We start from the raw sequence: 24,452 nt of genomic DNA, 5'->3' as shown, positions 1-24,452 counted from the left end.
GGGGGCTATAGGGACAAAGGGGAGATCTACAGGATATGGGGAGTGTATAGGGACGGACGGGTGGGGTCCTATAGGGTATGGGGAGGTATAGGGACCAGGGAGGCCCTCTATAGGGTATGGGGGGGTGTATAGGGATCGGGGGGGGATCTATAGGGTATAGGGAGGGTATAGGAGATGGGAGGGTCTCTATAGGGACATGGGCGGGGCCTCTAGTGTATAGGGGAGGTGTATGGACCAGGGAGGGGATATAGGATATAGAGGGGGTATAGGGACCAGGGGTGGTGGATCTATAGGGCATAGGGGGGTACAGCGCTTGGGAGGGGCTTTATAGGGTATAGGGACCGGGGGGGGGGGGGGCTGTAGGGTACGGGGGGGCGGGTATAGAGGGTTTAGGGACTGGGGTGGGGGGACAGACTGTATAGGAGGGGTATAGGGACTGGGGAGGGCCCCTATAGGGGGTATAGGGACTGGGGGGGTGGAATCTACGGGGGAGCTATAGGGAATGGGGGCCATATAGGGTATGAGGGGGTATAGGGGCTGGGAGAGACCCTATAGAGTGTAGGGGAGCTGTAGGACCTGGGAGGATGGTTGCTATAGCTTATAGGGCCGGGGGGGGCGTATCGCTATAGGGTCTAGGGGAGCTGTAGGGATGGGAGGGGGACTCTGAAGCGTATAGGGGTTGGGGGATTCTTACAGGGTCGGGGGGGGAAGGCTGTAGGGTATAGGGGAGCTATAGGAACTGTGGGAACCTTGTAGTGGCTGGGAGAGCTATAGGGACCAGGGAATGCTTTATAGGGTCAGGGGGAGCTATGGGGGCTGGGAGGGACTCTATAGGGTATAGGGGAGCTATAGGTACTGGGGGGGGGGGGCAACACTAGTGTATGAGGAGGCTATAGGGGCTGAGGGAGGATGACACCTATAGGATATAGGGTCCATAAAAGAACAGGGTGACCTTTTACAGCATTGGGTGGAGCTGTAGGGACTCGAGGGGGGGGACACACACGACCCTATAGGATGGAGGGGAGCTATAGGGACCGGAGGGACCTTTTGTAGGATTGGGGGAACTGTAGGGACTGAGGTGGGGTGGCTCTATAGGGTATGAGGAAGCTATAGGGGTTGGGGGGGGCTATAGGAATGGAGGGGGTTTTACAGGGTCAGGGGGAGCTGTAGGGACTAGGGGGACCCTATAGGTTATAGGAGAGCTGTAGGGATGGAGGGACCATATATAGCATGGAGGAGAGCTGTAGGGAGTGGGGGCACCCTATAGGATATAGGGGAGCTATAGGGACTGGGGTGACCATGTAGGGCCTGGACAAGCTGTAGGGACTGGGGAACCCTCTATAGGGTCAGGGAGAGCTATAGGGATGTTCTTATAGGGTATAGGGGAGCTATAGGGATGAGGCAGGGTGAAGACAACACGGTAGAGTATAGGGGAGCTATAGGGCCGGGGGGGTGGCTGTAGGGTATAGGGGAGCTATAGGAAGGGTGAGACTCTCCATAGGGTTGAAGGAAGCTGTAGGGACTGGGTGGACCCTGGTATAGGGTCAGGGAGAGCTATAGGACGTGGGGGACCATGGGGGGTTAGGGAGAGCTATAGGAGCTTGGGTGGAGGGGTCTGTATAGGGTATGGGGGATCTGTAGGGACTGCTGGGACCCTAAAGGGTCAGAGGGAGCCATAGGGACTGGTGGGACTCTATAGGGTCATGGAGAGTGATAGGGGCTGGGGGACCTTATAAGAACAGGGGCACCCTATAAGGTGAGGGTGAGGTATAGGGGCTGGGGGTGACAAAATAGGATCAAGGGGAGCTATAGAGCCTTGGGGAGTATATGGGCTGGAGGGGACCCTAGAAGTTATGGGGGAGGGTCCTATGGAATCAGGGGGAGCTGGAGGGGCTGGGGGACCCTCTAATAGGTTCAGGGGAGCTGTAGGGACTATATGGACCATGTAGGGCAAGCTATAGGGGTTGGGGGGGCAACAAGGGACTGGTGTGACCTGGGGGGTCTATAGGGGCTGGAGGAGAACCTATAGGTGCTGGATGCCCTCCCCTCCAGCATGCACTGAGGGACTGAATGGGGGTGCTATAGGTGGGAGCCATATAGGGGCTGTATTGCACACACTCAACAGCTGCCAGGGGTGGGGTATGTAGGACCCTATAGGGACTAAGGGGCCATATAGGGGCTGAGGGGCCACACTGGGGGGGCTTATAGCTCCTGGGGTGTGTATAGGACCCTGGAGGAGCTATAGGTGCTGGGAGGCCCTTTAGGAGGTGGATCACCCCTGCCAGCATGCCTGAAGGACCATATAGGGCCTTGGGGGGGTCTGTATAGGGCCTGGTACCCCCTTGGTGGGGTCTGTACCATATCTAGGGCGGGTATAGAAGCCTCTATAGGTCCTGGCGACATCTTTGGGGTACCTAAAAGGGACATATAGTGCCTGGTGTGTGTCCCCCTCCAACCTCCCTGGGGAGATCCATATGTCTATAGTGGGTCTCTATAATGCCTGGGGGTCTATAGCAGCCAGGGGTGTATAGAGCACCCAGTGGGAGCCTATAGCACCTGTGAGGGTCCTTATAGCTCCAAGGAGTCCCTATAGGGCCTGGCAGGGTCCCTATGGTGTTGGGGGTCCCTATAGCACCCAAAGATCCGTAGGACACCTGGGAGGAGCCCCTGTAAGGTCTGGGGGTGTCTGTATAGTGCTGGGGGATCACTATAGCTCCCAGGGGCCCCTGTAGCCCCTACAGAGTCCAATGTTGCCTCTAAATACCTATGGAGACCCCCTATAGCCTTACCAGGGCCCCTAAATACCCCCGGGAACCCCTGTAGACCCTCAGGACCCCTAAATACTCTCAAGGTCTCCCTATAGACTCCCAGGGCCCCTAAATACCTTCAGCGATGCCCTATAGCCCACCCAGGGCCCATAAATAACCCATGGGACCCATTATAGCTCCCACAGGGACCCTAAATACCTTCAGGAGCCCCCCAGGGCCCCTAAGTACAACCTGGGACCCCCTGTAGATGCCCAAGACCCCCAAATTCCTATGGGGATCCCCTATAGACCCCACAGGGCCCCTAAATACCCTCTGGGAATCTCTGTATACCTCCAGGGCCCCTAAATATCCCTGGGGACCCCCTGTAGCCCTACCAGGACCCATAAATAAGCCATGGGACCTGCTATAGCCCCCACAGGACCCCAAAATACCTTCAGAGACCCCCTATAGATCCCCTGAGCCCCTAAATACCCCCTGGGAACCCCTCTAGACCACCCCGCCCCTGAACAACACCTGAGAGCGCCTATAGATCCCTGGGGTGGCCTTAACCCTGGAGAACCCCTTATAGATGCCCTGAGCCCCTAAATATCCCCTGGGATCCCCTATAGCCAACCTAGAGTCCCCGAATACCCCCATGGATGCCTGAGACACCCTAAATACCCCCAGCATCCCCTATAGATCCCCCAGAGCCCCAAAATACCCCCCGTAGACCTCCTATAGCCCCCCAGTAGCGGTAGGTGAGCTTCAGCTGAGCCCCTACATACCCCTCTACATCCCCTATAGCGCACCCCCCCACCCCCTAAATACCTCCTCATAGAACACGTATAGCCCTTAAATATACCCCTGGGATCCCCTATAGCCCCCCGGGACCCCTAAATACCCCCCTTAGAGCCCCATAGACTGCCAGAGCCCCTACGTACCCCCAATGACCCCCTATAGGCACCCCAAGACCCCCAAGTACCCCCTGGGAACCCCTATAGCCCCCCCAGAGCCCCTAAATACACCCCCCCCCGGCCCCCTATATACCCCCTGCCCCACACACCCATAGGTGGGGGCAGCACCTATAGCTGCACAATCCCCTGTCACTCTGCAGTGGGGCAGGGACCCCCACGCCACCCCCACGCGTCTCGGGGGGGCCTCGGCCCCGCGTGGGGGGGGCCGCGCCCCGACCCTTCTGCCCCCCCGGGCGGGGGGGGAGGGGCTCTTTTCACCCCAACTCTGCCCCTTTTTTACCATTTCTGCCCCTTTTCACCCCAAATCTGCTCTTCTCCCTCAGCTCTGCCCGTTTTCCCTGTTTCTGCCCCTTTTCACCCGAAATTTTCTCTTTTCACCTTAAATCTTCTCTTTTCACCTTAAATTTTCTCTTTTCACCCGAAATTTTCTCTTTTCACCTGAAATTTTCTCGTTTCACCTTAAATTTTCTCTTTTCACCCAAAATTTTCTCTTTTCACCTTAAATTTTCTCTTTTCACCTGAAATTTTCTCGTTTCAGCTGAAATTTTCTCTTTTCACCCGAAATTTTCTCTCTTCACCCGCAATCTTCTCTTTTCACCTTAAATTTTCTCTTTTCACCTTAAATTTTCTCTTTTCACCCGAAATTTTCTCTTTTCACCTTAAATCTTCTCTTTTCACCTGAAATTTTCTCTCTTCACCTGAAATTTTCTCTCTTCACCCGAAATCTTCTCTTTTCACCTTAAATTTTCTCTTTCCTCTCCCATTCTGCCCTTTTTCACTCTTTCTGCCCCTTTTCACCCCAAATTTTCTCTTTTCACCTTAATTCTGCCCCTTTTCACCTTAATTCAGCCTTTTTTTGGCTCATTCTGCCCCTTTTCACCCTAAATCTTCTCCTTTCACCCAAAATCTTCTCCTTTCACCTTAATTCTGCTCTTTTCAGCCTAATTCTTCTCTTCGTACCTTAATTTTATTTTTTTCACCTCCACTCTGCCCATTTTCCCTGTTTCTGCTTCTTTTCACCTAAAATCTCTTCTTCTCACCTTAATTTTGCTCCTTTCACCTTAATTCTTCTCTTTTCACCCTGGATGTTCTATTTTCACCTTAATTCTGCTTTTTTTTTGCTCTTTCTGCCCCTTTCCCCCTAAAATTTTCTCTTTTCACCCAAAATTTTCTCTTTACACCCAAAATTTTCTCTTTTCACCGTAATTCTGCCTTTTTTGCTCTTTCTGCCCCTCTTCCCCTTCCCCACCCACCAAAGCCCCCCAGACCCTTCCCACCCCCCGTAGCCCTGCCCTGGGCTCCCCACCCTGGGGGACACCATGGGGACGGGGGTCGTTGAGGTGACATGTCAATGGGTTGACCCCAAAATCGAGATATTTGAACCCAAAATGGAGGGGGAGGGCATGGGGGTGGAGGTCTTCGAGGCGACATGTCGATGGGTTGACGCCAAAATTGAGGGATTTGAGCCCAAAACGGAGCGGGGGATGGTGCTAATTGAGATTTTAGGGGCAATTTGGGCATTTTGAGGGGGAATTTGGGTATTTTGGGGGCAATTGGATGTTTTGGGGGCAATTTGGGTGTTTTGGGGGGCAATATGGGTGTTTTGGGGGCAATTCGGGTGTTTTGAGGGGCAATTCGGGATTTTTTGAGGGCAATATTGGTGTTTGAGGGCCAGTTTGGGTATTTGGGGGCAATTTTGGCATTACAGGGTCACTTTGGGTGTTTTGAGGGCCAATTTGGGTATTTGGGGGGCAACTGTTGTGTTTGAGAGGCAATTTGGGTGTTTCAAGGGTAATGTAAGTATTTTGGGGGCAATTTGGGTGGTTTCGGGGCAATTTGGGTGGTTTAGGGGCATTTTGGGTAATTTGGAGGAATTTGGGGTGTTTTGAGGGGCAAATTGGCTATTTTGGGGGCAATTGTTATGTTTGAGGGTCAATTTGAGTGTTTCAAGGGGTAATGTAAGTATTTTTGTGGCAATTTGGGTGGTTTTGGGGCAATTAGATGTTTTGAGGGCAATTTCAGGTTTTGGGGGCAATTGGGGTGTTTTGGGGGCAATTTGGGTATTTAGGGGCAAATGTGGGTGTTTTGGGGGCAATTTGGCTGTTTGAGGGACAATTTGGGTATTTTGGAGGCAGTTGGGTATTTTGAGGGCAATTTGAGGGATTTTTGGGGGAGTGGGTGTTTTGAGGAGCAAATTGGCTATTTTGGGGCCAGTTCTGATGTTTGAGGGTCAATTTAGATCTTTTGGGGGAAATTCGAGTATTTGGGGGCATTTGGGGGGGCAATTCGGGTGTTTTGGGGGAAATTCAAGAATTTGGGGGGCATTTTGGGTGTTTGAGGGGCAATTTGAGTGGTTTGAGGGTAATCGAGGGGGCTTTGAAGATCGGTTTGGGATTTGGGGGGAAAACATGTGCGTTTTGGGTGATTTTGGGGTGTTGCGGGCAGCGTCCTACCCCAGGGTCCTGCGCGGTGGGGAGGGGGCCCCGGCGGCCATCATCGACACCTACCAGGTGAGCTGGGGCAACTGGGAGCACTGGGAGTGCTGGGAGCAACTGGGGGAAAGCTGGGGGGGAGTGGGAGCCCTGGGCTGTTGGGGTCATTGGGGACTTTGAGGGTGGGGGGGCCAACTGGGAGCACTGGGGCGACTGGGGGAGCTGGGTGGCCACTGGGTTGTGGGGGACACTGAGGACAGTGAGGGCAACTGGGAGTACTGGGAGCAACTGGGAGGGAGCTGGGGGGAGGTGGATGCACTGGGGTGGTTGGGTATTGGGGACATTGAGGGCAGTGGGGGCAACTGGGAGCACTGGGAGCAACTGGGAGGGAGCTGGGGGGAGGTGGATGCACTGGGGTGGTTGGGTATTGGGGACATTGAGGGCAGTGGGGGCAACTGGGAGCACTGGGAGCAACTGAGGGGTTTGGGACATTGAGGACAGTGGGGCAACTGGGAGTACTGGGGACACTGGGGGAACTGGCGGGGCACTGGGTTATGGGGGACATTGAGGGCAGTGGGAGCAACTGGGAGCACTGGGGGCAACTGGGAACATGGGTGACATTGAGGACAGCGGGGCAACTGGGAGCACCAGGGGCAACTGTGAGTGTTGGGATGGGAGGCCACTGGGAGGAACTGGGGGCAACTGGGGGGAGCTGGGAGCAGTGGGGTGTTGGGGCACTAGAGATATGGAGGGCAGTGGGGGCAACTGGGAGCACTGGTTGCAACTGGGAGTGTTGGGATGGGGGGCCATTGGGGGCAACTGCGAGGAACTGGAGGCAACAGGGCATTGGGGCAAGTGGGAGGAACTGGGAACAGTGGCTTGTGGGGCACACTGGGAGGACTGGGCACAACTGGGGTGTGGGGGACACTGAGGACAGTGTGGCAACTGGGAGCACTGGGGACACTGGGGAAGCTGGGAGGGCACTGGGTTTTGGGGGACACTGAGGGCAGTGGAGGCAGCTGGGGGCAACTGGGAGCATTGGGATGGGGGGGCCACTGAGGGCAACTGGGAGCACTGGGGGCAACTGGGGGGAGCTGGGTCCCCAGGTGCGCCTCACGCCCCACTGCCTATGTCACCCTTTGCCATGACATCACCAGGGGGCCGGACACGCAACCCCAGGGTCGGGCTCTTACTGGGATTTGGGGGGCTCTGATGGACCCCGATGGGGTCGGGGGTGGTTTGGGGGTGCGGTGTGACCTCACGGGGGGTCAGAGCTAAGGGGGGGCAGGGTTAAGGGGATCCCCTTGCTGGGGGGCAGGGTTAAGGGGACGCCATCATTCCTCTCTCTTCCAACTGGAGAAGCGGCAGCGAGGGACTGGGACCAGTTTGGGTCCCTCCAGTATGTGGGAACAGTGGGGGCAGGGCACTGAGACACCCCCCCCCCCCCAATTAATCCACACCCCCCCACAATTAATCAACACCCCCCCAATTAATCTCAGCCCAGGCTCCCCTCCCCACCCCCAAGTCTCCCTGGCGCAAAGCATGATGGGAACTCCAGCGCAGGCTGGGACAACCCAGGTTAATTAATACCGAGTAATTATGACCTTGACAACTTGCCTGCAGCTCAATTAACACTTGAGCTCATTAAGAGGCCTCTTAATGAGCCCAGAGCTGATTGGGTAACGATGGACCCAGGGCAAGTCAAGACTATGCAGGAGGGGCTGAGTCAGCCCAGCCCAGCCCAGTCCAGCCCAGTGACGAGCAGGGTTAAACTGGGATTTCCAGAGAACTGGAAGGACTCGCTCCAGCAGTGGCTCCCTGCCCCCGAGGTGGTTCTACAGGGTCCTCTGGGGTTGGAACTGGGAGGAACTGGGAGGCCCCTGTGGTGGTGTGGAGGAAGAGGAGGAGATGTGGGCGTATCTCCTCTTCTTCTGGAGGGACCAAGGGGGGGTGATGATCGCCACGACGCCCGGCGTGGGGCCACCATCCCTACCCCCATCCCACCCCCCACCTTGGGACCGTGGGGGACCGGGTGATGGGCTGGGGATGTCCACGGGGTTTGCCCAGAGAGGTCAGAGGTGGCCAGGAATGAAGGCAAGAATGGACAGAAGGAGAAAGGCCACGTCTTGGTGCTTCTCAACGGTCCTTGGCCAACCTCGTGTTCTGCTTCCAGCGAGGAGCCACGTTCTGGGGTTGACCCTCATCAGAGACGCGTCCCGGCACCTCTTGGCCAACCGCACGTTCTTCATCCAGCGAGGAGCCACGGTTCAACATTGACCCTCATCAGAGACACGTCCCGGCACCTCGTGGCCAACCCTGGTCCTGCACCCAGTGAGGAGCCACGTTTTGGGGTTAACTCCCACTGCAGGCAGGTCCTGGTGGCCTCTTGACCACCATCCCCAGGTCCTGCATCCATCAGGGAGCCACGTTTTGGAGTCCAACCCCTTCAGGCATCTGGGGCCCCTGAACCATCCTCGTCCAACCCAGCGTCTTAGACCCAGTGAGGAGACAGGTTTTGTGGTCCATCCCCATCCGAGATGTGTCCTGGTGCCCCCTCAACCATCCTCATCCAACCCTGGGTCTTGCAGTGACCGGGGAGCTCCATTTTGGGGTTGGCCACACCAGAGATGTGTCCTGATGTCCTCTTGACTGTCCTCATCTAACTGTGGGTTCCCACACCCAACAAAGAGCCACGTTTTGGGGTGCAACCACATCAGAGCCACATCGCGGTGCCCTCCCGACCATCCTCATCCATCTTTGGTTTCTGCATCCAACGGGGTTCGATCCCATCAGAGCTGCGTCCCAGTTCTCCCCTCTACTGTCCTCACGCAACCCCAGGTCTTGGACCCAACGAGGAGCCACGTTTTGAGGTTGACCCTACTGGAAATGTGTCCTGGCGTCCTCTCAACTGTCCAACCACAGCTCCCGTTTCTGGTGAGGAGCCATGTTTTGGGGTTGACCCCGTTGGAGACGCGCCCTGGTGTCCTCTCAACCATCTTCATCCAGCCCCAGGTTCTGGTATCCACCAAGGAGCCACGTCTCAGGCTTGATCCCACCATCCCGGCGCCCTCACGAGTCACCTTCATCCCAGCCCGGGCCCCCCTACCCAGCGGGGCCACCCCGTGACACGGGCTTCCTGGAGCCGAGCGGAAGATGCCGGAACCGTGGCCGGATTAGAGGAGAAGGCGGAGGAAGCCGTTTCCTCCTCCGGCCCCAGATAAAAACCCAGGCTTGGCGGCGGCAGGAGGAAGACGCGCCCGTGGCCGTGGCACCTCACCAGCTCGGGTGGAGCCTCCCCGTGGCCGCGCGGCCCCACGCCAGCCCCCGGTAGGACGATGGGGCCCTGGGCTCGGGGTGGGGGTTTGGGTGGCACCCATTGGGGGATGGGGTGGGGGTCCCTGGAGTGCCCCGAGGGGGAGGTAGGGCCCTTCCCCTTTTCCCTTCCCCCTTTCCCGTCCTCCCTTCCCTCCTTCCTCCCTGTCCTCGCTTACCTCCTGACGCCCCGTGTCCCCACCCCGATCCCCACCCTGACCCCCACCTCGCCGTGGGTCACCCAGGGCCAGAGTCACCCCCTCGCCATCTCCCCACAGCTCCCGGCCCTCCGGCATGAAGGTCCTGTTCGTGATGCTCCTGGCACGGGTAGCGACAGGTAGGAGAGGCCCTGGGACCCCCGTGTCCACCCGTGGGACCCCCCGTGTCCACCCCTGGGACCCCCTGGAGGGTCCTGTGTCCACCCTGGAGGTCCCATTTCCACCTGTGGACCCCCCACACCCACCTTGATTGCCCCATGTCCTCCCATAGGGAGCCCCATGCCCACCTTGGATGACCCATGTCCTGCACAGGACCCCCATGTCCACCTTGCAGGACCCATGTCCACCCGTGGCATCCTCATGTCCATCTTGGATGCCCCACCTCCAGCTGTGGGACCCCCATGTCTACTCCAGGGGGTTTCAGGTCTTGCCCAGGGGTCTTCTTGCCACCCGTGGGACCCCCCACATCCACCTTGGATGCCCCATGTCCACCTACGTGACCTCCACGTCCACCCTGAATGACCCATGTCTACCTCCCTTACCCCCACATCCTACCTTGGATGCCCTACATCTACCCATGGGACCCCTGTGTCCTCCCCAGGGGCCCCACATCTGCTCTAGGTGCCCCATGTCTGACTCAGGGACACCTATGTCCACCTGTGGGACCCGCACATCCATCTGTGGGACCACCAGGTCCACCCTGGGGGTCCTTGCCTGTCATGGGTGTCCCCCAACCTCCCCAGGCACCCCACATCTACCCATGGGACTGCCCCACATCCACCTTGGGTGCTCCCCAACCATACCTGAGACCCCACATCCATCCATGCGACCCTCTGCATCTGACATGGGTGCCTCACATCACGCCCACCCACCCCACGGGACCCACGTTCACCTGTGACACCCTCATGTCTGCCCCAGAGGCCCCATGTCCACCCACGGGACCACCCCCCATTCATCCCAGGGACCCCCACTCTCTGAGGTGTCCCCTGTCCACCCCATGGACCTCCTGGTCTCTCCCAAGGTGGATTGGCCTCTTCTACCGATGATGAACCTCCTTGTCCAGGACTCAGGGGACACGGAGATGGGGCCACCAGGGGTGGCGATGTCACATCAGAGGGTCCCAGCCTACCTGTGTCCCTGCGGTGGGTGACATCAGAGACGGTTCCAGACCACCCGTCTCCTCTGTGTCCTGTCCCTTTGTCCCCACAGCCTCGAGGAACGTCCTGTGGGTGATCGAGGGGACCTCCTGCGACCTGCCCTGGCAGGCTGCCCTCTTCAAAGGCGAGAAGTTCATCTGCGGGGGGACACTGGTGGACAGGAACTGGGTGGTGACGGCCGCCCACTGCCACGTCCCAGGGTAGGACGCCATGGGGACAGTGGTGCCTGTGGCAGCTTTGGTGTCCATGGGCTGAGGCAAATCAGGACTTGGTCCGAGGTGGCACTTGGGGTCCTTTCCAGCCAAGCAGGCTGGGAGGGTTGATGGCATCTCAGCGGGCTTCACTCTGCCCCTTTTCTGCCTGCGTATAACCTAAACTCTGCCTTTTTTGGGGAAGCCATAATCTTAACTCTGCCCTTTTCTGCTTTTGCTTCTTCTGCCCTTATCACCACCTTCTGGGACCATGGCTCTTGACTTTGTGTAGGTCCCCCTGGCCCCGTGTCCAACACAGACCCCATATACGCAGACCCCCCACCAACCCTGATGTCTTTGGCTCCATCAGCTTCATCAGCGTGCGGCTGGGGGGCCGGAGCCACAAGGACTCAGGTGGCACCGAGCAGTGGCGGCGCTCGGCCAAGGTCTTCAAATACCCACGCTACAATGAGACCAACAAGGACGGCGACCTGATGCTCATCAAGTTCTTCTTGCCCATCCACGTCAACAAGCAGGTGAAGCCGCTGCCGCTGGCCTCCCACTGCCCCGTGCCCGGCAAGACCTGCCAGATCTCAGGCTGGGGGTCCACCACCAGCCCTGAAGGTATGAAATCGGTTACCTGAGGACCCAGATATCTGGGGGGCACTGATGACCCCTAGATGTGCGTCCACTCCCCAAGGATGCAGGTGTCTGGGCTCCCCCAAAGCCTCCCTCCCAGTCCCGTTGGTCCCACTTAGGCACCCTTGACCCCTGAGGAAACCCAGGTGTCCAGGTGACCTGGTAAGGGCACCAGGAAACCTTGGAGCTCCTACTTGGTGCCACCAAGAGGAAGAGGAGGGGTGAGCTCCAGGGCAAAGAGGACAAGGGGTCCAAGCTGGGTCCAGGCTGGATCACTTGATCCGTCCCCCTCAGGTGACCTCATGCCCTCCATCACCCACAGTCAACTTCCCGGAGGACCTCCACTGCACCAAGGTCACCATCATCTCGGAAGAGCAGTGCCGGCGCATCTACTACAACTCCATCACCACCAACATGGTGTGCGCGGGCGAGTCCCGCAGTCGGGCTGACTCATGCCAGGTGGGTGCAGGGTCCGGCCGTTCGGGGACCCCTGGATGAGGTCCCACGAGGGAAGGCTTTGGGCTGAGAACGGGCACAATTCGGTGCAGCCGGCAGCACCTAGAGGGCATTTGGGTACGCAGGGCGGGAGGTGAGGCGGTGTCACTCCACGGGGAGAGGAGAACATCTCCTTGGTGGGATTTCGTGAGTGGAGGTGCCAGGCCGGCCTTGCAACAGCCCCAAATTTGGGGTGATTCTTTGGGGTGAGCCAAGACCCCCAAACCCCCAAGCACCCCACCCCCCTTCCCTCATCAGGGTGACTCCGGGGGACCCCTCATGTGCGACGGGCGGCTCCAGGGTATCGTCTCCTGGGGCCCAGGCATCTGCGGGGACCCCAAGAAACCCGGCGTCTACGTCAACCTCTGCAAATACACCCAGTGGCTCCAGGACACCATGAGAAGGAACTGAGCCCCCGTCCCCAATCCATCCCCAGCCCCAACAGCCACGGGGTGGACCCCACAGCTCCTCCTCCTCCTCCCTGATGAAGGTCCCCAGAGCCGGCCGGTCCGAGCGCTGGGGCACATGCCCTGGGAGGCGAGGGGGAGGCCGGAGTTGACCGTGGGACCCCGTGGAGATGTCGATGAATAAAGTTTTTTGACGTGGCTTTTCACCATGTCTTTAGCGGGCGGAGCACAGCTCCGGCAGGTCAAGGTGCCCTGAGTTGCCCCAGATCTCACAGGGGCAGGAGAAGACCCAGCTCACCATCTTTGGGGCAGAACTGCTGGCCCTGTCACGGGCTTGACCTGTTGACCCCACCGTGGGGCGGATCTGATGGCCCCACCATGGGGTAGACCTCCACGAGACCTGTTGACCCTACTGTAGGTAAACCTGCCGACCCCGCCATAGGGCAGACCTGTTGGCCTGACCGTGGGGCAGACCTGTTGGCTGTTTTGGGGTCACCCAGGGCTCACCACCATGGGGGGACAAAATCCAGCTTGGTGTCCCCCCGCTAAGAGCAACAAGCCCTTGTAACACCCCGGAGCCGCACCCTCCTTCTTGGTGCCCCCATCCCAGCCCCATCTCCGTGGGTCGGTGCATGACCAGGGGAAGACTTACCATTCCCAGAGGGGAGGAATTTCCTCATGACTCAGCAGGAGCAGAAGGGGCCAAATTTCCCCACCTGGGGTAACTTGGCAGCAGATCAGGACCGTTTCGCCTCCCCAGCGGGGAGCATCCACCCAGGCTACGCTGGCTCATGAGCAGGAAGAGATCATCCGCTGGAGGCCAAACTTACCCGCTCCCATGGAGCCCGGGCCTCTATTTTGCAGGAACCGAGCGGATTTTTTCCCCTCCATGGGGTCATCACGGTCCCGTCTTGGTGGTGGGGTGGGATGGAGAGTGGTGCCGGCCTGGCTTCACCGTGGCGTGTCTACAGGACGTGGCCGGGGGGGGTTGGTGGGTTGGTCGGTGCGAAAGGACCTCGATGTCTTCCCCGGTGCGAGAGGAGACCTGGCAAGGTCAGACCATCACGTGTCGTCCCCCGTGGCTCAGCGGGGCAGGGAGCGACGCCGGTCGCCTTGCGCAAGGTGTCACCCTCCCTCTTCCCCCACGTGGCCGAGGCCCGGCGCGTTGGAGGGTGTGGGCCTTGTCTGGCGGCCGAGGTGGGGAAAGAGGTTTTGGTCCAGGTCCAAATCCCCAGGGAGGTGGAGGAGCAATTGCCTGTCGTTGCTGGGGCCGCTGGTGGCCACCGGTGACTTCCAGCTCTCGCTCAGCATTTCACAGGAGGCTTCAACCACCTTTCAGCATCCCATGAAGAAGGTTTGACTTGGAGGGTCCCACGTTGGCGGTCATCAGCTCTGGTGGGCTGCCACATTGGGCTCCAGCACAGGCAACTCCAGCTCGTCCGTCGTCCATGGAGGGCCGGCCAAGGTGCCTAGCGGGATCCCATCAACGTGTCCATGGAGGTCTGGTCAACGTGTCCACTGGAATCTATCAACATGTTTGTGAAGGCACGGTCAAGGCAACCACTGGGGCGGACCTAACGTGTTCTACGGAGGTCTAATGAGGTCTACCCCCTGTGCGCATGGAGGGTTGGTCATCGTATCATTGGAGTCTACACCACCAGGCCGTGGAGGTCTGCTCACTGCAGCCCTTGGGATTAGGTGAAGATGTTCGTGGAGATGTAGGTGACACAGCCAGGTCCATGAGGTCCGGTAAGTCACTGTGTCCATGGAGGTGAAGTTGAAGCGTCCCTTAGTCGAGTCAAAAGGACCATGACGGAGCCTGGTCCTGCTGTCCGTGAAGACGAGCCACCAGCGGGGAAGGAGACACCGACGGGCGACCGTGGGTGCTGAAGGAAGTCTCCAGGTCCATGTGGATGCAATGGTGGGTGCGGGACCACGGGGGGTGAATTCGTGTGAACCCAAAGGCAAGCGTGTGCCACCACCGTGCCAGGGACAGCTGGGGGGGGGCCACTGCCACCGCATCCAAGAAACTGGCACCCGACACCACCGCTCCCGTGTCACCCGTGTCCCCTGAGCCACCCCCTGTGTCAGCCAGGGTGCTGCCACCCACGGTGCTGCCAGCCCGTGTGTCACCCAGGGCCACCCCTGGGGTCACCCAGGGCGCTGCCACCCACGGTGCTGCCACTGCGTGTGTCAACCAGGGCCACCCACCGTGTCACCCAGGGCACTGCCACCTCCTGTGTCACCCGGGGCCACCTCGGAGGCAGCGCGCCCAGGGCTGTTGAGGACATCTGGGAGGGGACAGGGATGGGGGGTGGCATGTCCCCTCCCTGCCGCTGCAAGCTGGCGGTGGGGCCAGGAGGTCCTGGGTGGCCCTGACAGTGGGTGGCAGGCCCAGGCTGGCTCTGCCTGGGCCCGCAGGGTAATTAGGTAATTAGCGCTAATTACGCCACCGAGATGGGAGCCAAGGAACTGGGAGAACTGGTTGGACCCAGCCCCAGCCCCCAGCGCTGCGCTAACGTCATCGTGTCCCCCCCAGATCTCCACGGCCCCTCATGTGCCCCTCCGTGGGTCCCCCCCGTGTCCCTTCGTGTTTCTCCCTGTCACCCCCTATCCCCTTGCGTGCCCCCCCGCCCCCCCCAAAATGCCCCCATGGGCTCCTGGGCTCCCACACCCCCTCCCACGTCCCTCCTATGCCCCCTCAGGCCCCCCTATGTCCCACCACGTCCCTCATGTGCCTGTGACCCCTTCACATGCCCCCCTGCCCCCTCATGACCCCCCCGTGCCCTCGTGTCCTTTCATGGTCCCCCGTGTCCCCCTCTGTGTCCCTGTGTCCCCGCCTGTCACCTCTTGTGCTCCCCATGTCCCCTTGGGTCTCCCCGTGTCCCCTCACGACCCCCCCATATGGCCCCATCTTCCCCCATGGGCCCCCCATGTCCACTCACGTCCCCTAGTGTCTTCTCGTGCTCTCGTGTCCCCCAACACGTCCCCTCACATGTCCCGTGTCCCCTCACACGCCCCCATGTCCCTTCATGTCCCCTTGGGTACCTCGTGTCCCCCCATGACCTCACATGTCCCCTGTCCCTACCCAAGATCTCTGTTCCCCTTGGGAGCCCCCATGTCACCTTGCGGGTCCCCTTGTGTCCCCAGAGGATCGGGGATCCCCATGGATGGGATCACTATGGACCAGATCTCCATGCTGCTGGTGTCTGTAGAGTAGATCCCCACAGACAGGATCCCCGAGGACGGGCTCCCCGTGGTTTGAAGCCTTGCGGAATTGACCTCCATGGCCCCAGGTCACCGTGTCCTATCACTTCGTGGGTGGCATCTCCATGGACGGGATCCCAGTGGATGAGATCTCTGCCCACCCCATCTCTCCACCGGGATCACCACGGCCCAGGTGCTCTGTAGAAGGGATCCCCATGGATGGAATATCCACGGATGATCTCTGCAGCTGACCACTCCACGGACAGGATCCCCATAGCTGAGATCTCCAGGGACCAGATCTCCATGGATGGCACCTTAGTGGACCAGACATCCATGGGCTGGGATCCCGGTGGACAGGATGCTGGTAGATGGGATCTTTGTGGACCAGATGTCCATGGGACAAGGTCACCATGAAGAGGAGACTGACTGGTGGATTAGGTCTCCATGGACCAGATGACCATGGGATGGGATCTCCACTAGATGACATCCTGGTAGGTGAGACCTCCATGGGCCAGGTTTCCACAGATGCCACAACCTCTTCGCTGAGGATCTCCACAGACCAGATCTCCATGGATCTGCTGGGACAGTTGCCCTTCCAGAAGCTCCGGCTTCACCTCCAGCTTTAGGACCAAACTCAGCCCCAGGCTTCCTCTATGCCACCAGCAGAGAGCGAGATCAGCATCTCCAAACCGTGATTCATCCCAACCCGGCCTTTCCTTTTGTCAGGACTCAGCTCCTGGGCTTCTCCGCCCTTAATTGCTCGTCAGGCTGTTAATTGCCTTGAGCTGCTCCCAGCCTCATCTCCTCTCCCGGCCCTGCCGAAGGGGCTGTTGAAGAGGCACGGAGGTGCCTTCACACCACCCCTGGAGCTCCTGCACCCATGTTGCAGCTCTGGTCCCACCAGCGTCAAGGAAGGCCAGGCTGGGGCAGCTTTAGGGGACCCATCGGTGCCTCAGATCCGTTCGGGACCTTCTTGCAGCAGGACGTGCCGGAGCTTGAGCACGGCTCTCCCAGGGGAGGACGATCATCGGTGGAGATGGCTTGAACCTCCCAGAAAGAGGAACTGGGGGGGAGTGGGGGCTGGCGACCGCCGCTGAGCCCGGCAGGGATTTTGGGCCACCCGCCCCATCCACTCGGCGCCTGGCTCGCACCCCGGCACGCACGTGAAACCCGCCCCAGGAAGGGCCGGGAGACGCTGGGGTCCCCCGCGGCCGTCACCGCCCCGGGCGGAGATGCCCCAGGTGGCCCTGGGGATGGTGGGTGACACCGACTGCAGCTGGGTCGCCCTCCCTGGGCACAGGGTGGTCACCTCCAGCCTTGAAGACCACCCAGACGCCCGTGCCGTTGGGACTGGAGGAGCAAGGAAGGGGAGGTGACACACCTCTGGGGTTGGGGACAGTGTCCGGCTGGGGGGACAAGTGGCACCCCCATCCCCGGTGGCCCCTTGACTCACCAGAAGCGACTCGCAGGGCTCAGCTGGGTTGGCAACGGGACGTGGCCTCGCCCATCGCTCACCCACATCCGCGGCGTTACTCATCGGGGACGTGCAACTGGCGCCGGGCGCCAAAGGAAGGTGACACGTAGGTCCCTGGGGACCTCCGGTCCGGTGATGTCCCCCAGGGACCGTGTCCCCCACCCTGGAGCCATGAGGGTCCCTCCTCAGAGGTGGTATCCTGGGCCGGGAGCACACACGCGTGCTCCCTTTGCGCACGCCAACGCCCGTCCTTGCACACGCGTGCACACGTGCACGGGGGAGCGTGTGCACACGCGTGTGCGTAACGTGATGTCTACCTGCCTTCTAGGGTGCTCGTGTGCGTGTGGAGGGCAGATGGATGGAGGGATGGACGATAGATGGGTAGATGGACGGAGGGATGGATGGATGGAGAGATAGGAGGACAGACGGATGGACAGCTATCCGGTCACTGGAAAGACGGTCAGCTGGTGAGACGGCTAGACAGATGGACAGACAGATGGACAGAGGAGGGAATACAGTGGAGATGAACAGATAGAGCTGAAGGAACAAGAGGCGTGAGGGGATAGACTGGCCGATGGCAGAGGGACGGACAGACGGGCTGATGGACAAACAGATGGAGAGATGAACGGAGAGACCGAGGGACAGATGGACAGTGAAACGGCTGGCTGGACAGATGGGACAGAGAGATGGACGGAGAGGCTGTTGGACAGACGGACTTGCAGTCGGACAGAGGGATGGACGGCTGGATGGACGGACGGACAAATGGCCAGATAGATGGACAGACAGACTTGCAGTTGGATGGACAGGGAGAAAGGTAGATGAATGGGGGACAGACAACTGGACGGGCAGACAGATGGACAGACTTACAGTCGGGTGCCCAGATGGATGGCCAGGCAGGTAGGTGGACAGATGGACGGCCAGACTTACACTCAGGTGGACAGGTGGACATGGAGATAGAGGGATGGACAGGCAGGAGGGAGGACAGACAGACAGGTGGATGGATGGACATCCCAACAGACTTACAGTTGCTCGGACAGACAGACAGACGGATGTCAGGGCAGATAGGTGGATGGATGGACAGATGGGTGGACAGAGAGGTAGGCAGCTGGATCAGCAGACGGACGGATGGATGGGCAGATGGACGGACGGATGGACAGACAAGTAGGCGGCTGGACCGGCAGACAGACGGACGGATGGATGGACAGGCGAGTGCACAGCTAGCCAGGCAGTCTTACGGACAGGCGGACAGACACACAGCCGGCCGGACAGACAGGCGGCTAGGCAGCCTTGCAGCAGGACGGGCAGCCGGCAGGACGGGCAGCGGACAGGCAGGGGCCAAGACCATCGCATTTCACAACACCCGGGGGCCGGCTCGGCACCCCAACACCCCCGTCCTGCCCTGGGGGGGGGGGGAGGGGACACCCCCCACCCCCCCCCGTGACCCCCCGCCGGGATGCAGGGAGGGGCGAGCCAGCCGGTCCGCCCTGGCGGGCTGTTTTTGGGACTCCTCACCCCCGTGTCCGGGGCGGCTCTGACGATGGGAGGAGCGGGCGTTTCCCCTTTGCCGAGGCGCCCGGCAGCGTTTCCTCCGGGACATCAAAGCGCTAATCACCTCTGGGGCCGGGGAGACACCCACGGGCCGCGCTCGTCCCGCTGCCGCGCGGACCCGTCGCCCAACCGCTCTTGACTCACCCCGCCAGAGACACGGCCTACTTTCCACCCCAGGTATAAATATGCCCAAGCCACCGGCTTTCGGCTTCCCAACACGCCGAGCCAGCCCCGTCCTTCTCCTCCGGCAGGTGAGTCCATCCCCGTGGCCAGGACCACGGACATCCCTCCGAGGGATGGACGATGTGGGGTGGCGTGGGAACCAGGCGTCTGGGGGTTCCCCATCTCTTGGTGGGTGTTTCCCACGGGTCGGATCCGTCCGTGCCCACGCGCTCAGCCCACGTGGTGGCTCTGTTTTGGATGGGTTTGGTGGCAACACCCTCCGTATCCCAGTTTAGCTTGGATCTCTCGGTTTCACGGAGATCTGGAGGGGGATGGTCCTTTCTGAGCTCGTACAGTTGGGTTTGGTGCCCCTGGAGAGCCGAACTCAACCAAACAGGGTGGAGAAGAGGGTCTGAGATCACCCCGAGGTCCGTAAGGGTGAAGGTGCACCAAAACACCACCGGCACCTTGGTCACGTTGCCTCCATCCCATGTGGGAGGCAGAAGGACACCACTGAGGACCTTCCCCGCAGCCCCCACGTGGCACTGGCCGCTCTCCGGCAGCCCCGGGGCTGATCCAGTTTGGTTTCTCTGCCCCAGGAATGGCTCGTGACGGGCACGGGGCCTTCGGCTTCATCCCCATCTTCCTCCTCGCAGCCGGACTGCTGCTGACCACCCCGCCGCCGGCGCGAGCTCAGGCGACGGGCAACGAAGGCGATGAGCGTAAGTCAGACTGGTGGCCAAGGAGGGAAGATGGGGACACCCGGGCACCTTGTAGGGGAATGTGTCCGGTGGCGTGGGGTGGGGTGGGATGGGGTGAGGAGATGCCTTCTCCTGGCTCATGGGAATCTTGCCGACGGGAAGGTTTGGGCAAGGCCCTCCAGTTACAAAACCTGTTTTGGTTTCGAGCTGGGATAAAGCTGCCCCCTTGACGTGGAGAAACGGGCCCGAAAGAGACGCGGAGGAGAATTCCCGCATCCCGTTGGAGGCGCTGGGATCCCCGGGATAACTTCTTCCCCTCCACTGGAAGTTCGTACGGGGATTTCTGTCAGAGCTGCAAAAAGACGGAGACAAGAGTCACCCGGCATGAGGGGAAGGAAGGAGAGACTTAATCCCGATGGGAACATCCCCTTCCTTTCTCCTGGCCTCCAAAATGATGCTCTGCCGAAGGAGAACCCGAATGGGTGGATCTCGGTTAGGGTGGAAAGAGGAGTCCCATGGTTTCTGACTGTTGGATGCAAAGACCTCGGATCTGACCCGATCTCGGTGCCTCTTAACCCAAATCTGCGTCCCCAGAGCTGCATCCGAAACGCCCAGCTCCTGCGGAGAAGGAACAAGGTCGTGTCCAGACACAACGGCTGGATGAGTTGCCCCGGGACTGTCCAAGAACTGTTTCCTTGGGGGCAGGTTTATCATTTGGGATGGGGCCACCATCACCTTGGTTGGAGCTCTCTGGTTGCCAGTAGCCTCTGGAAATGGAGGGGCCGGATTCTACCACAGGGCAGGATGCACCATCTCGCATTGCCTACATCTCCACTGGTTGACCTCCCTTGATGGATATCAGCACCATGGGAGCTCAGGGAAGCTGCTGAGATGCCTCCAAGGAGCTTGGTGGAACCTAAACACGCTGGTTGGTCCCTAAAAGCTCGAGGACTGCGCTTGGGATGACCAGGGATGCTTCCCCGATGAGCGTTCGCGGGAGGATGGTTCCCACCCTCCGACTTTGGCAGCGCTGCCGGGAGCGGATAGTGGCGAATTCCAGGCAGCTTGAAACTCGGGCGTCTCCCATTGCCACCCATCACAGGCTGTAATCCCCACCAGCACAAACCAGTCCCACTGGTAAATTCCAATGTCCCAACCTTTGGTGGAAGGCGATTGCAGATGCCGTGGACCAGAGCCACTTCGCGCGCACCGCGATCGATACAGCTCTTCGCCAAGGTAGTCAACGTTTTGGCGTCGTGACTTCTCCCCAAAATAGGCAAAAACATCTGGGATGTCCCAGACCGCGGTGTGGAGGACGCAGCCCCAACGCCCGTGAGGACATCTCGGGGAATAAGGACTTGGCATCTCCCATTTGAAAGTCCTACTGCATGGGGTTTTTTTGGGGGTGGGAGGACTTTTTCTTGAAAACACGCCTTTTTTTTGGCACCGATGATCTGGTTTTTCGGTAAATCTCGTCTCCTCCCACCTGGACACAACTCAGCATCAGGGGTCTTCTCCAGTGGCCTTGGCAGAGGTGCCACCCGAGCTTCGCAAAAGGCTTTGCCTGCATAGAGCTGTAGATGGAGGCCAGGAGGGACACCAGGAGCACGTCGCAAGGACGCTACTGTGCGGACACCCAAGCAGAGCTCTGCGTGGTCACGGCCTGAAGATGGTCACGGCCTCAAGATGGTCACCCTGCAAGCCTCATTCATCATAAATAGCCTGACAAGGGGAGGGGCACCTCGTCTTGTAGACACCTGACGTTGGATGGGGTAGGATCGCCTCTCAGAATGGTCCCTCCCTCCAAGGGCCATCGACGTTGGGCGACTTCAGCGGACACTCATCTGCTGCAGCCACCTAAAGCGACGGGAGATGCCTCCAGAGACCTGAAAGATTGGGAGATGCAGGTCAGAAGCGGGGGCTTCAAGTGGCGAGACCCTTTTTTTGCAATATGACCGAGGACCCCCACAAACCAAGCTGATGGCCCTCCCTCTTTCTTCTCTAATCAACGCGACGGGACCAAGACGTCTCGGCTCCGGAGCGACGTGAGGACTCACAGTTCCTCAGCGAACTCCTCTTATCATTTCTCCCCGCGTCAGGGCTTCTTCTGCTTGTGTTGACGCAACCGTCTCCCACCCTGGCCCTAACGAGGAGTCCTGGGTACATGAGCCACCCGGGAGGTAAGAGGCTTTTTGAGCTGGTCCTACAGGCTTGCTCACCCACCGAGGACGAAGAAATCAGCTCTTTTCGAGGTGCGTCATCTCCCTTTTGGAGTCCAATCTCGGGCTGGGAAGAACCTTAGAGGTGGAACGGATGCCCCTCCCCGAGGCACGTGGTGAAACCGGCGGAGATAAGTGGCCCCTGGTGATTTCCTGACGCGCGGTGATTTCCAGGACAGCTCATTGGCGCAGCTCGGCGTGACAGACCGGTCCCGGGGGTCTTCTTGTGGGAGCTTCCACCTCGGTCCTCAGCCTGGGGTGGGCGATTCGGTCACGGAGTCACGGGCTCCGCCAAATGGCACCAGGAGCAAACGGACCTTCAAGGCCTTGGTTCAATCTTGGCTACAAACGGTTGGATTTCGACGGGTCCCCAGATCATCTCTTTTTCACCCAAAAAAAGCCCAGTGTGCCCCCAGTGGGCTGATAGGTGACCGAGTAAACGACAAAAGGTTATTTTTAGGTTTTTGAGATGATTTTGAGGGCTCTGATGGGAGTTTAATCCTGGAGAACGGAGACCTTTCCCTTTTCTCTCTCGTTTCGCCTTTTCCAAGACTCCCCTTTGGCAACATTTCGCCGCCTTTTCGACCCAAACCGGCAGGTTTCTTCGGGAGACGTGGCGGCTGGCTGCGGCCGGGCGACGCGCTGACGGTGCCCTTGGGTGCTCTGTGTTACAGTGCCGGAGGAGGACGAGTCCCGCATCATCGGCGGGAGACCCTGCTCCATCACCCAGCGGCCTTTCCAAGTTGCCCTCACCAAGAGGGGTCAAATCCTGTGTGGGGGCAGCTTGATCGATGCCCAGTGGGTCCTGACAGCCGCCCACTGCAGGCAGCCAATCAGGTAAGCTGGCTGCGGGCCCGTGTGCCTCAGGGCTCCCCGAGAGCCAACGTCTCCTTTCCCAGGACCCCACGATGACCAAGGGTGAGAGGTGGGTCCCCAGGGGTGGGTGGCTCCGGGTGTTGGCGCCCAGATGTTGGCAATTCCAGAGGGTGACGCCTCCAAATGGTGGCACCCAGAGAGAGGTGCCCCGGATGTTGGCACCTCCAGAGCTCGTTGCCTCCAGGCGTGAACGTCGCCATGTTTTGGTGTGCGGAGGTTGAGTCTGGTACCTCCAGAGGTTGGTGGCTCCAGAGGTGGGTACCTCCAAGAGGTATCCAGAGCGTGGTACCTCCAGATGTTTGTACCCCAGATGTTACCTCCAGAGCCTGGTGTCCTGTGGCTCTAGATGTTGATGTTCCAGGCATGGGTATCTCCAGACGTTGGTGTCCGGGTGCTGGTACCTCTAGAGGGCAACGAAGGCACAGCCATCCTCCACACGGAGACTGGGGGAGCTGACGTGTCCTTTGCAGGGTGACAACCTCCAGCTACGAACCCCTAAGGGACCCAACCTCCCCCCCTTTGAGGCCCAGCCACCCCTTTTTTCCAGGTGACGACACTCAGCGCAGAAGCTCTCCCCACCAGCCAAGTTTCTCCAGCTTCTCCACAAGGTCCCGTGAGAGGAAGTTGGACCTTTTGGAGGGGAAATAAGTTTGGGGGGGGTGGGGGGGAAGCAGCAGAAAAGTTGGCGAGAAGTTGGGCTCGGGGCAACGCTGCTGAGACGTTGCGGGTGGGACTCCTGGAGCCAAGGAAGGTGAAGTCAAGAGACGCCAACAGTTTCCCGTGGAGATGGGAGATGCCCTCAGGGTACCTGAGCCACCACGGAGCTCTTGGAGGAGAGCTGGCTCACGAATCCTCAAGGCATCAACGACTTTTTTCCTGGCCTCCTCCCCGAGGGGAGCGGGGACGAGGCGGTTCCACGGCCACATCTCCTTAACTCTGCCCACTGGAGGCGGAGAAGCTTCAGCGGACAGGTCTCCATCACCTCCTTGACGGACGACCCTTGAGGCCAAGGGTTTGCGCGTCTCCTCCGGAGCGACCGACGCCGATTTCTTGACCTCTCTTCCCCCGGCAGAGAACTCAAGGTGTTGATCGGGACGGACACACTACGGGACGGGACGGGTGAGGTGAGGTCCATCGCGAAGCTCCACGTCCACCCGGCCTACGACCCCCGCAGGAACGACAACGACTTCATGCTCCTGAGGCTGAACAAGCCCGTTCGGTTCAGCAGCAACATCAAGAAGATCCGATTGGCCACCAAGTGCCCCATGGACGGGATGAGGTGCAGCGTCTCCGGCTGGGGCACGACCAAGTCCCCTGGAGGTACCGGCCGGTGGCGGGGCGGGGGAGAGGGCTCTCCGCGGTGGCCAGGCGACCTTCTCGGCCGGGCAAAGGGGGCAGGAGTTGGGGCGCCCCGAGGTCGCCGCGGCCCCCGGCGGGGGACGCCGTCCCCTCGGGTCTCCCCTTGGGCGTGGGGCGCCCTTGGCGGCCCGCCCACCCCCCACGGAGGCGCCTGCGCCTCCCGAAGAGCCCCGCCGGACGTGTGATGAGGTCTGCCTAGGCCTCAGCATTCTGGGCTGCCCCTTCTCACCCGCCCCCCCTCCCCCTCTCCCCCCTCCCCCCACCCCACCCCCCGACCTCGTTCCGCAGCCAAGCTGCCCAAAAATCTGCAGTGCGCCGCCATCCAGGCCTTCGG

The 24,452-nt window shown here is 59.9% G+C and overlaps 2 protein-coding genes across 2 annotated transcripts in view; one reads left to right on the top strand and one right to left on the bottom strand.

The window, feature by feature from the left end:
- Nucleotides 1-9,553: 9,553 nt before the first annotated feature.
- Nucleotides 9,554-12,576, top strand: LOC309414661 (kallikrein-8-like; the record flags this gene model as incomplete). Its single annotated transcript, XM_082012019.1, has 5 exons — nucleotides 9,554-9,802; nucleotides 10,893-11,040; nucleotides 11,402-11,655; nucleotides 11,993-12,129; nucleotides 12,424-12,576. Exons 1-5 carry the CDS (start codon nucleotides 9,760-9,762, stop codon nucleotides 12,574-12,576), a joined length of 735 nt encoding a protein of 244 aa, XP_081868145.1. The 5' UTR covers nucleotides 9,554-9,759.
- Nucleotides 12,577-24,320: 11,744 nt separating this feature from the next.
- Nucleotides 24,321-24,452, bottom strand: part of LOC309414629 (sodium channel regulatory subunit beta-1-like) — a gene marked incomplete at both ends in the record, with an annotated part of 5,560 nt that continues 5,428 nt past the window's right edge. Inside the window, one exon of the mRNA XM_082011984.1 lies at nucleotides 24,321-24,423. Coding sequence (XP_081868110.1) covers nucleotides 24,321-24,423 — 103 coding nt within the window. The remainder of the gene's footprint in view (nucleotides 24,424-24,452) is intronic.

Source organism: Phaethon aethereus (genome assembly GCF_964289735.1).
Source record: "Phaethon aethereus genome assembly, chromosome: 30".
Taxonomy (NCBI): Eukaryota; Metazoa; Chordata; class Aves; order Phaethontiformes; family Phaethontidae; genus Phaethon; species Phaethon aethereus.
Note: the sequence above shows the minus strand (reverse complement) of the source record. Positions and strands in the feature narration are given on the sequence as shown.